Here is a 13,163-nt window from a genome sequence, read left to right as displayed (position 1 = left end):
TTCTATAAATACTGTTGCAAGATTTCTTCTACTATTGCCTCCAAGAAGCCATGTGTGGCTATGTGATCTTATCTTACTTGGGATTTTCATCGTTACTAACCTGTATCCTGCCAGAATATTCATGAGTGTTGACTTCCCAGCTCCCGAAGGACCCATAATTGCAACAAGTTCTCCACTGCTGAACTTCCCTGAAATTCCTTTCAAAAGGGTCTTATAACCTGAAAGAAGAAAGAAAAGTTCACTGAACCCTTTACAATCACGTCTGGTGGGCAAGGAAAGTTTATTTCCTCTAAACAATGATGACAAATAGGCATTAGCAGGTACCTACTGAGATGCTGATGCTAAGATCAGCACACTGCAATAACTATTAAAAATCAAATTCTGAGCGGGAGCAGCAGCCTCCTCCCACTACACAAGTAGTACAGTGGGATTACAGGATCACACACTCTTGAGTCACTCTAGGAAAATTTTCAAACAGGGCTAAAGAAGCCGTTTGCTAAGTGTCTTCTCAGAGTATTTTACTAGGATGCTGGTGTCTCCGTTACTGTAATACTCCACAGCTAACGTAACTCCACAGCCTTGGAGCAGACCACCCTCCAATCACTGCAGCTTCCGTGCCAAAATTCTGCCCTCTCACCTAAACTACAGCTTCTTGGAGACTAGCAGCCACGATCTCAAAGGCAGAGCCCTATGCTTTTGTTCATTTCCCACTAAAAGAGGTATGGCAAGAAACACAGCAAAAGGAGGCATACGGGAAAAGACAATTCTGCTTCCTACTCTTACCATAAGGGCTCTCATATCGTAAGAACTATAAAGGCTCATCTAGGCAAGGAGACTGACCATAAGAACTCTATAAAAATAAGTCACAGGGAAATGCTTATTTCAGATTAAGAACATACGGGTTTTTTTTTCTCATTTAGATTAATCCACTTCACAAGATCATGCCACAATAAATACGTCTTCAGGCAAAGTTGTTCTAGGAAAACCACGTCAGCTTCAAATATCTCACTTTATTACTGAATAAATTACCTTTGCCAATGAACCTTAATTTAAAGCCACAAACTCCATGTTACTCTAGCTGTAAGTAAACTTGACTCCAATGAGAATTCCAGATTCAGACTTAGTTGTATCCATTACCTGCACTTGTTTCTGCCCCTCTGATGGAGAATTCCATTTTAAGTATCCTGCACACCATATTAAATCAGAACGGGACAAATCTCTGCAACTCATATGAAAAGCAGTAAAGGAACGTGATTTACAAAGAAATAGAATAAACCATGAATTTTAGATCAGAATCCCAGTTATTGGCATTTTAAGTTGCTACAAACTCAAAACTACATCTTCTTTTGACTGGAAGCACATGAGAAACCTTTCTGTTACAAAGGTTAATTTAGCAAATCCACAAAAATATTTGACACTGTAGCAGCAGCGTGGTGCCCAGTATAATCCTTTATACAGAATTAAAGTCCATAAGTAACTACAGTCTTCTCTTTCAGAATATTGAGGCTAATCTTTAACTGAATCAGTTGACCTAAAACTTCCATATTGGGCCACATGTCTTTCACGAGAAACTGATTATGCATTTGGAGGGGATTGCAGTTTTACAGTACAGGGACTTTTTCATATCCATCTGCTGTATATTAGGGATTTCTGACCACCTTCAGTCCCAGTTTAGCTGGCCCACCTCGTTTTCCTTAGGCCACAGGTTCATGACCCGTGCAGCGAGGAGTTTTGGTAGCCCAGAGTTTAATGAAAGGCTAAACCTCAAAGCGAACTCACCTCTAGATGGATGCATATTATGGGCCATTCAGTTCGAGCACCACAGCAGCTGTCTCCTTTTGGACTGGACTTACATCAAGACCAAGTTTAGCATCATGACTTCCAGTTATTTCTCTTATAACCGTTTTGATTGCCAACGGAAAATAGCTTGGATCCTTTCAGGTTTCCAGTGTCCCCTCCTGGAGTTCCTGTGACTTCACTCTTAAAAATATATTTAGGGGCCGATGTTCATGGGAATCCAAATACCAGTTTTCAAGAACTACTTAAAATACAAATTTGTCAACAGGACATTAATACACCATCACCAACCAGAACAAGCCCTCAGCAACTTCCTCAGTCCAACCCACTAAAAATATAATATAAAAAGCAAGAAATCAAAACTGAAATAGAAAACTCAAGCTATACAAAAATTTTTGGTCATAGTTTCACCTCACCCTACATTCCAGAGTTCAATTGTTTCTCCCAAGAAGCGAAATGTGTTTCATTTTCCCGTGTTAGGATTTCCCACGGAAAGCAAACTCCAGCACGGTGATGTTAGACCAGGTTCGCAGCCAGGAGCCCATGGCTGGCCTGCACAGATCCCCATTCCAGGGGCGGATTTCCCTCACTGCCTGGCTGCAGCACAAAGCCCACAGCAGCTCCTTGTTTAAAGAGCTGCTCCAGAGTGGCCTCTTGTACTGATGAAGATACCAGGGGAGCTCTTGCTGTTCAAGTCACCAAAATTTTTGCTAATGGATTCAGCAAAGGAGAAACGTGTTGATGGTTTTATCTGCTTCCTTGTAGATTCTACAAGGATTTCTAGGGAGATTCGGTTTTACCGTTTTCACAAAAATTACGATTACTCCGTAAAGAAGCAAATCACCCCCTCCTCATACTTAGGGCAGGAGCACAAGCTTCACAACGAGTCTGAATCAGCACCAAAAAAATCATAACTAAACCTCCTACCCTTACAGTGAATTTCCTCAGGTAAACACCGTCTCTAGGTTTTTAACTAAAATGCTTCATTCACTCCCATTTCATTGCCGGTAATACACTAATTTGTTAATCAGAGAAATGTCACACAGACTCCTAGAAGTTTCTAGGCGTCGTAACCTAATTCTGCATCCATCAACAGGCACCAAGAGCCCATCTCGGGTCCCGGGTGAGCACAGCAGGCTTTCCCTGCTCGCTGCAATTAAGAGCAGGACTTGCCCTTCCCCATACATCTGAACTCCTTCTCTTTCATCACAAGCTCTTCTGAAGGTAGGAAATAGCTGTTGGTGCCCTGCAAATACCACTGGCCTGAAGTTTCTCAAAGGTTTTTCAGCGAATTCACTACAGTAAATAGGTAACATAGGAAATTTCAACACAAATGGCTCAAGTTTGGCAAAACTATGAACGACTGAAAACCGAGCCAGGAAATACTGTTTGGCATTTAAATGTCAAATCCAAAGATGTCATAATTTGCTCTTTCCACACTCCCTACCTGCAGCCAGGTAGAAGTGCACCATTTCTTTATTAAAAAGGACTGTACTTCAATGTCTTTTTGTGGTGCTTTTTTAGATGGGATGTGATGTATTCCTGCTCAGAAACACCCATCTGGAAACACCTCTGGCAAGCACTGTATTACTAATCTGCCTTAATACCTGCAACAAGCAACATACTTTTTAAACAGCAATTTAAACTTAAATACACAAACCTTTTCTTTTACAGTACCATCAGTCAAACTGTTAGTTAAATCATTAGAAGAAACCGCAGCGATTTCTTGGCACTGTATACCGACCCATCTCCATTAAAGAAACTCCATTGCATTTTTCTATTCTAAAATTTATAGGCTGAATCTTCATCTCGTTTCCTCGTATTTCAAACAAAAAAACTACACCAAAATCCAGGGAACTCTCCAACACAAAACCCAAACAAGGGAAGTGGAATCAAGATGTCACATCCACACCTTTTCCCTTGAGGGAGGAGTAGGGAGTCCTCCTATGACGAAAAAATGCTCCTGGCAAATTCATGACTTTGCTGCTGCCCCCGAGAAATACCATACCCACACCTCGACAGGTAAAGACCATTCCCTGGATTACCTGCTGTGATTACAACGCAAGCAAGGGAAAAACAGACTAAACAGGTCAGATGTCATTAAATGGAAATGTAGTCACTTATGGATGAGAGAAAGAGCCTGCAGAAGTCCATCCAGACATGGAAAACATCCTCATGATATCCAGCAGACATTTAATTTGTAGACTCTTTAGATTGATATCAGAAAACTGAACAGCTGGGAAATGCTGGCAGAAACTCCACAGAGAAGCACACGATGAGAAACACACACAGACACAGATAACAGCCCAAGGGCAGACTTCCACCAGAAACATTTGTAGATGTAATAAAACATTAGCTAAGAAACATATTTCTTCATCATTTTGACACCACTAAAAAGCTTTTTCCATAAACATAGATGTAAATATATCAATGAGGTCCTCTCACCCAGTCTTTTGCAAACTATTATTCACTTTCTCCATCTCAATCAAGAAGAAGTTCTCACCCCTGAGATGAAGTCACTGTCACAGCAAAACATCCACACATTTGCTGTTAGAGACTATGCCATCCTGCTTCATCTAACAGAGTTTTATCCCCATGGGGGAGGGGTAAGCAAGAAGTGGCAGCACAGAGATTTATGTAAAGTTCCTGGACAAAGGTACCCATGTCGCGGTCCCATGGAGTCTCTCTCACCTCCTCGTGCTTTACTTCCTCTGTTCCCTCCCATCACGGCGTGACCAGCTTCCTAAACCCCAGAAGCAAGCCTGCTCTTGCAGAAGATCAGCAGGTTGGTGCTGCAGAGCATCGAGGGCAGTGACAGTAAACACCTTGCATTTGTTGTGCTACTTTTTGGAGAGCACAGTCACGACCACATAGTCTATTTGCACATGAAAAGAGGTGCAGGTTCCTCTTCTTTGCACATAAACAACATAATTGTGCATGTAAATTAATGTCTGATGATTTACAGCTCCATTTCACAATTCAGCAGTCACACAGCCATCCAGTTTGTGCATGTAAACATGACAGTCGTACGCATACCAAGAGATAAATGTGCGGAGTGACTAGTAGCTATGGCAAGGTGGTGGCCCAGTTTGTGGGCTTGGGGCTATCTGCAGCAGAGAGTTTCAGAAGCAGCTTAGAGCAACAGAAGATGATGTTGTTACTGAAGTGGGCAGTGTCCTTCTGCCCTTCCTTTGCAGAACACCTTCCCATCACTGTCCCTGAGCTGGCTTTCAAGTGCACCTAAACAACCAGTGAGGACAGCAGTTGAGGGAACTGGGATTGTTCAGTCTGGAGAAGAGGAGGCTGAGGGGAGACCTCACTGCTCTCTACAACTACCTCAAAGGAGGTTGTAGGGAGATGGGCGTTGGTCTCTTCTCCCAAATAACTTGTGACAGGACAAGAGCCTGGCCTCAAGTTGTGGTAGCGGAGGTTTAGGTTGGATATTAGGAAAAATTTCTTTACTGAAAGAGTGGTCAGGCACTGGAACAGGCTGCCCAAGGAAGTGGTTGAGTCACCATCCCTGGAAGTGTTCAAAGAACGTGTAGATCCTGTGTAGATTCAGGACGTGGTTTAGTAGGCATGGTGGTGTTATGTTGATGGTTGGACTTCGTGATCTTGGAGGTCTCTTCCAACCTTAAAGATTCTATGATTCTATGACAGCAAGCCTGTCTACCTGGAAAACATTTTTTGGAAATTAAGACTAAAGAGCGTTTGTTTCCAGCAGCATGGGCTGTCACTGTCAGGACAAGACTGCACCGCTCACAAGCAGAGTGAGGAGGTGGGACAGCCTTTTCAGCAGCTGGCAACCTGCCAACAGTTTGTGCCACCCAGGAATCCATCTCGTGAGATTCCTTTTCTCTTCCATTGTGAAACACAAATAGGACTTACACTCAAATGAAATTACCCCTTATGCACAATTCATGCTGGGCCATTCCAAACTGGATTGCTTGTTTGCTTTATTTTTGTATGAAACAAAAATTAAATCACTTCCCAATGATAAGATGAAAACACTTGGGGCTTTTTACCTAAATGAAAGGTAAAAGTTCAAAGCCAAGGAGATTCCATAAGTTGGCATATATTCAGGGAGATAATTTTTTCTAATTCTGATATTAACCAGCCAGGTCACAGTGTTCCTCACTTGCTTCATGAGTACAGAATGCTTTCCTCTCAGCAGTATGGACAGGGTTTGTTAATGTTTAATAAGAGTTTGTAAATTCTCAGAAATAAGGGATTATCTGTATCAATTGATAATTATTTAAATAATTTGAATTATTTAAAAACCTCTATACAGATTATTTAAATGGACATTTATTTTCCAAGCTCCCCACTGAGTTCCAACAGGCTTACAGTAAAATGCATTACAGGTATCGATACCTGGGAAGAAAAAGAGGGGTCTTTTAAGTTCCAGAAACAGCTTTTCTGACAAACAGAGTGAAAAAACATTATTGTTTTAATAATAGGAACCTTCCTAATTTCATATTGCCCTAAGCTGAGCCTGGGGGACAAAGTCACACTAGAAATAATAAACATGTTTAAGGAAACTGTCTACCAAATAAAACCTGTATGTTAACTCACAGGTCATTGGTTCACGGCTTCCACCATCATTTGTGTATCACAAGTGAATAAACCTTTTTTATGAATAATTTTTCCACTTTAGCTTTAGAATCCATGTATTACTATTCTATTCACATGTCTCTCAGGGATGTAGAACGATAGGATTTTCCATTGTCTAAGCTGTGAGCCCTGCTTTAGGACAATTAAGGGAATTTACAATTGTAATGCATTCTTGTACCTTGCCTCAGAGAAACGACCTTCGTTATGTAAATATCTATAAAACAGCATGCCAGGCACCAAAACACGAGGATAGAGAGGGCAGAAAAGCTAAGTGAGCATTTCAAGTCACCAAATCAAATTCCCTTGCCTCAAAGTCCTTTCCAACTCAGAAATGATGAATCCATTCCTCTCAACCTAAAAACAAACTAACTCTTCCATGCTTTACCAAAAAAAAAAAAAAATTAAAAGAAATCTCCCTGGGCAGCAAAGCTCTTTCTTTGTGGCGGACAAAACTGCATTTCTTAATATAACCCACAGCCAGGCCTTCTTAAACATACTGCTCTTGATGCACAGCCGATTTCCCACTTAGTGATCAGGGGACGGATTATTCATAACTCAGACGGAGAGCTTAACCCATGCTCACAGCGAGTCTTGTAGCGTTCAACCTGCCTAATTTTATACATCTAAAATGTTGACATTTAATCTCAATTTCTTGTTTAGGACCCATTTATTACCAATAGAGAGAAACAAGCACACCTAACAGGTAATTAATTCTACCTCTTTCGCATCCCTGTTCTGGGAAGGGATAAATAACCCTCTGGAAGTGCATTTTTCCCTTAACTATAGTGGGAGCTCAGGACAATTAGCTTAAACTAGACACCAAATCTCTAAATACTGTGAAAAATCTCATCCTTTGCCAACAAATTATGGTTGATTTCAGTATCGGGTGCAAATAAAACAGATATCAAGACATTTTGTATAGTTTTTAAATGTCAATTTGATTGCGGTCCCTCATTCGCCTGCACGGTTGCGGCAATTAAGCACATCAATCACACATTCAAAATCTTCAAGTTGGATTGGCACTCCATATATCAGATGCTTCCTGCAAACATCAAAAAGAGCATTCTGCCCTTGTTCAGGGTGTACAAGTGTATCAGACAACATGGTTTTACTTTATCATTAGTATTTAGCACTTACTCCACACTCTGCTAATGAGGGACAGTTCAAAATTCTAAATTTTTGCTTCAAGCTATTGACTAGCTCAAGAACACATCACTTTATTGGTAGCACTTGGTTCAAAGTTAACCAGAAGGATCTCAAAGCCTGAAAAATCCAAATATGCTTTGAAAGATTAGATCTTAATCAAAAGCCAAATGTTTGAGAAGAAACTTCAAAGTAGTTTTTGAATTTTGTTCGTGTAGGTGCCTATGATACGACCTCTATGAGTCCACTTTTCTTTGTGCTAAATGTTATCCTCTAACCTCCTCCTGTAGCAAGTCAGTAAAAGGCACAGTAAGTTCGAGCCTAAAGAGAGATCGTGAGCTCCCAAGTCAAGATTTATAACATGAAATCCCTAGTTACTGTAAGGCTTGTTGCATAATAAAAGAGAACACGCCGATGAGAAGATGGCAATCTAGTGCAGAAACTGAGTTCTAGCTCTAGTTCTTAAACCAAACTGTAGATTATAAAGGATGTGAAAAGTCCCTTTAATTTAATTGTTCTCTCAGATCCCTGGACTAGATATTAAACTTATGCAAGACATTGGATCTGACAGTCCACGTTGTGCAGTCAAATAAAAAAAGCCCTGACTAAGTAAAGATTTCACTCTTTTGAAACTTTGAAATAAGGGTTGGGTGCACTGTGCTCTTTCTCTATTCCGCAGGCTGCTCATCACACTATTTTAGTATCTGAATACTGCTTTTCCTCAGAATAACTACCTAGACATGACAGTCTGTTAGGCAGCAAGCTCTGCAACCACAGAATTTTGAGTCTGAAGGTTTAATAGACTATACAACCTCACCCACCTTGTCTGGCTGTATCACATCTCCTGGTCTGGCAATATTTCTCTATAAACAAGATGAGTTTCACGCACACAGAACCCATACCAGCAAGTAACACAAGACTGAAGTGGGCACACAATTTACAGACTTTTTGGAAATACCTCACACCTCCAAGAGTACAGAGGAACAGAACAGGAGTCAGTAGCATCACGGGTGCACCTACTTGCTCCTGCAATCATCAGTTACACCTCCCCACCATGCTGTAAGACAAATGGGTTTTGTGTCAGCCCCCTTAAGTCTACGCCCTTTTCGGCTATAACCAGGCAGAGCTGAAGTACAGAAGTAACCCGTCAATGCAATCTGAGGCAATAGCAGGTCCAGGTAACTACTAAATATCCTTCTTGTTAACGAAATATCTCGTATCATTGACAGTAGTCCCACTGGAATAGGTGCTCTGAGCCTTTCCTTGTATCCACCTTTTCTGTACAGCTCCCTTTATCCCATTCTACAGCAAGGCTGCAAGGTTACAGCCTTCTACTGAGGCCTACAGCATGATTACGATTATATACGGGTCCTGCCTACTAATTTTGATCAGATATGTCCACGGCAAGATTCGGCTCTTCGTCTTTTTCTCTGCTGAACGTTTCCGCCTGAGAGAGTTAAAGCTGTTCATCTTCCATGCGCGTGCACGCGAAGCCATATGCCTGCAGCTGAGGATAGGGAATGACAATTAAACGGGTCAACGAACGAAAGTAACCTCCAAAGATGAATGCAAATAAATCTGTACTTGCAACAAGACCTGATGGCTTCAGAAGGAGTATTTACATGTTGAAGCATTTGCAGATCTGGGGCATAGCTTGTACTTTGCCTGCACAGAAAATAGCTACCCTAATTTATCTTCAACCCTTAGAAAACATGAAAGGGGGAAAAAAAAAACCCCATGTATGAATGACGCACAGTTTCATCTTTCTTCTGAATCTAGTGGAAATGTCTTTTCAAAGCAATATCCATAGCCTAATCCTTGTTTGATAATTGCTTTTTACTGCCTTTCAAAAATTGCCTTTGTTTCTATTACTTAAGCGTGCAAGAAAGGTCTTTCTTGACAAAAGAAGAGCCAACACAGTTCTAAATGAAAGGCTGACACATTCCCTTGAATGACAAACTGAAGTCACGAGCCTGCTACATACATTCAGAGATGAAAGCTGTTTACGTATGCCAGTCAGGCAGAAAGCAATTTCTTATAATTGCAGTACCTTTATACCTCAAAGTACCAATAGCATTATTCACAGTCTTACAAACAGATAAAACCAGAAACCCTTCCCAACATCCCTTCCCTTTTGAAAAAAATCTTCAAGTAGGAAATATTCCAAAATAGCCCAACAGCTGTTACGAACTGAACTGCCCCATCTGCCTTCATTTCAAAGTGCAGATCCTGCCGGGTTATTCTGCAACAGGGGAGGCAGGACACCCTTCCTCCCTCAGAGAAGACTACTTTGGGTCTTGCATGCACAGAGCAAGAAAGCAGGAAAGGAAAAAGGCAGAAGGAAAACTTTGCTCGCTCCTCTTACCTACCTGCATAAGGGCTACAGAGGAAGGCCCTGGGGCCTTCTAGAGTTGCAGCAGAAGCAGCAGAAGTCACCTCTTTCCTCCAAGCTGGGCCTGATGGCAATATCCAGTCTGAAGAGTTTGATGTGTAAAGAAAAGCCTTCCCTAAAACTTCTGAATACAGCTTTATCACAGACTCTAGTTTAAACTGGAGTGTGATGAAATGCCTCCTGCAAACAGCATAGGAAAAAAAGGTAACTTTTCCCAGACTACTAGAAACAAGAGTCGTTCTTTAAAATACAGACTTCTGAGATGATTTACATGCTCACAAGACACCATTTTGTGCCTAGCCCTTACAGACACGGGGAGGCACATTTCTTGCATTTTAAAAAATCAGTCCTGGTCACTGCAATTTAAAAGCTGCCGCAGTGTTTGATCTTTTAAAAAAATCACAGTTCACAAGTCAGCCTCAATAACTCCAAACAAAAAAAACCATTTTTAACAGTAGTCTTACTCAACTGCGATAGTGATGGTAGCTTGTTGCAGGAACTTTCTCTGAAGAACAGGTAACTGCTGACCAAGCACCTCAGCCATCTGATCTGGACAACTCCTGCACATCCTTCTCCTGCCTCTTGCCACCCTCCCAGACCAGTTCTGCACTGCAAATCGCAAGGAACGCTTCCACCTCCTCACATTTCCACTGCCCCCATCCCATTCTCTCCCACAAGCGGCTGCGGAATGCTTGAAACCCTTGAGTACCCTTTGAAACAGACTCAAGAGGCAAATATCAGAGGTGGTTTTATTAAAAAAGTAGATTTTAAACTCATGCATTAAGTCTTTAATTCTAATACACACACCCAGGAGCAGAGACATGGATAAACTTCAGCAAATGGCCTCCAGAACTGGAAGAGCTCAGTGACTGAGAAGCGGAGTCATGTTCACAAGAACGACTGAGGCTGAAGAAGCTCCTACAGCAGCAGGACATGCCTATGGCCAGCCATCTGGACGGCTGGAGCATGTATCCTGGGAAATCTTTATTTTTAGAAATAGCCATATCGATTCCGCTCATTTCTCCTCAACACTTTCATGACATAGAAATGCAGGTTGACATATTTACTTTATTCTACCACTAATCTAGCAACACATACAACCTATGATCCTGCATATAAAAATAAAGGAAAACATTAAGTGTGTGTAGAAATAAACTCATGATTACCTCCAGTTCTTCCATTTGACTTACAACAACTCTGATTTTATCTCTCTTCTTGAATATTTACACTAATGAAAGTTGCCCAAATTAAAACACTTTTTGTTGTCAGCAAACTAAATATAAAATCCTCTAAACACCACTGAACTAATTATCATCCTCTGTAGCATGTCAGTGCTGAATATGGTACAAACAAAACCCAACTGCACAGGGCATCGCTGCTTCTGGAATGAAAATGAGTTAGAATAAGCAGCTTTCAGCTGTCTGATTTCTGTTTTCCACAATTTGGAACTGGAGAAGTTGGCAGCCTTGTGGGGACCTACATCCACTGAACTACCATAAACTACTAAATTTCCATCTGTTTTATAAAGCTCCAGCTGACCTACATTTTATGTTATGGATTAGCTGAAGCTTACAGGGTAGCACGAACAAAGCTTGGCTCTTGCTGCTAACCGTATCTCCTAAGCAATTAAATGTTTTATCAGTAATATGTCCCATGTAAAGATGAGAGTTTTCAAGAGGAAAACTCTCTGGCACTTCACACAGAAAACAGTAATAACCGTTTGACAGTTGTACTTAGACTGCAATACATGTATCATCAAATTGACTAACTTTTCTTTCACATATTAAGACAATTCAAATGTACACATTAAAATTATTTCAATTTTTATAAAAAGGCTAATGAACTTTAATTCACGATTTCAGGACCTGCTAAAATACGGCATCAGAATCATTCGGCATTTTGGAAATCCTGTCTTTTCTAAATTATCTACAAAATTATTGATAGAGTAAGTTGGGAAGCACTAACTAGTTTCACAAAAGCAGGACTTCCAACGCAAGTTTCCATCTTGTGCTTATTCTGAGGCAGACAGCAAACTCGACTTGGAGTTCTGGTGACGGATCTTTTGTTTGGTTGCTTTCTTACAAACCAGTAACAAGTCACTCCAGAGGCCAGTGGGACACACTGAGATGAAGGTGAACCAAGTCCAAGTCCTTGAGTCAGATGAAGAACTCCAACTCGGGTCTCTTGAACTTTCAAGTGCCCTGGTTATCAGCTAGATCGGGCTTTCTCCCTTCCTATTCCTAAGTGTAAAGTTCTTGATTTGACAAACATCCATGAATACATAGTCAGAAAAAAAACAGAGTGAAGAAACATCATCTTTCTACTCTGATGCACTACCATTTTGCAATTAAAAAGAAAGGATATGAAAAATTTTCAGAGGAATTTTCATTATAGGCTCATTGGGAGACGTACTATGTTAACAGTCCTGTCCCTTAAACTTTATCTCTGCAATGGTTCACTTCCAGTAACACCTGTAACTTTTTTGACACCTTTTGTCCTTCTTTACAATTAGGTTACTCAACTGTTCAACGAAAAGGCAATGGGAAAGCTATGGATAGATTTAGGATGAATGCAGGCTGATCCAACTGATCTGTTGGGACAGGAGAAATTTGGCAGTGAAAGCAGTTGCTTCCTCCACAAACTGGAAGTTCATCAAAATAAATTAGCTATGTCAATGGCCTGAAGACTGATGTGCATCACTAGTAAGAGGGGCTCACATAAACACTGTTAGTGTTCTCACACCCTTCTAATAAGATGTCCCTGTAAACCATATTCCAAAATACCTCTATTTTCCAAAGTCAAGCCAACATCTTTCCTCTTTTTCCTGACTACCAACTAAACTGACAATTTCAGAAAAATGCCAGTTGGATACATTACCAGAAAATGAAGCTTGACTTGTCCCTTGATGTTTCTTTATTCTCTTACTGTATGACTTCTATATGACCAGTCTACCTATGCTTGACATACTTCTGTAAGTCATTTCTCCATGTTATGTATTAACATACCAGTACACACACAAAAGAAAAAGGAGGTAAGGGTCCAGGCTGCTTACATGGTTTTCTTGCAAATACCGTCACTTCAAATGAAATAACAAAGAGACACAGTTACAACAATATCCATGTCATCTCAAAACACATGCTTTGATCCTAAAAACCATATGTATCTCTGGACTCAGTTCCTGTAAAACTCCCAATTCTGCAAGATTCAGAGATTACAA

At 40.8% G+C, this 13,163-nt stretch overlaps 1 protein-coding gene across 1 annotated transcript in view; it reads right to left on the bottom strand.

The window, feature by feature from the left end:
• Nucleotides 1–13,163, bottom strand: part of ABCG1 (ATP binding cassette subfamily G member 1) — a 58,789-nt gene that overhangs the window by 23,755 nt on the left and 21,871 nt on the right. Inside the window, exon 3 of the mRNA XM_086765775.1 lies at nucleotides 101–218. Coding sequence (XP_086621901.1) covers nucleotides 101–218 — 118 coding nt within the window. The remainder of the gene's footprint in view (nucleotides 1–100; nucleotides 219–13,163) is intronic.

This window comes from Chlamydotis macqueenii, chromosome 1 (assembly GCF_036417535.1).
Source record: "Chlamydotis macqueenii isolate bChlMac1 chromosome 1, bChlMac1.mat, whole genome shotgun sequence".
Taxonomy (NCBI): Eukaryota; Metazoa; Chordata; class Aves; order Otidiformes; family Otididae; genus Chlamydotis; species Chlamydotis macqueenii.
The sequence above is the reverse complement of the archived record's forward strand: the minus strand, read 5'-3'. Positions and strand labels throughout refer to the sequence as shown.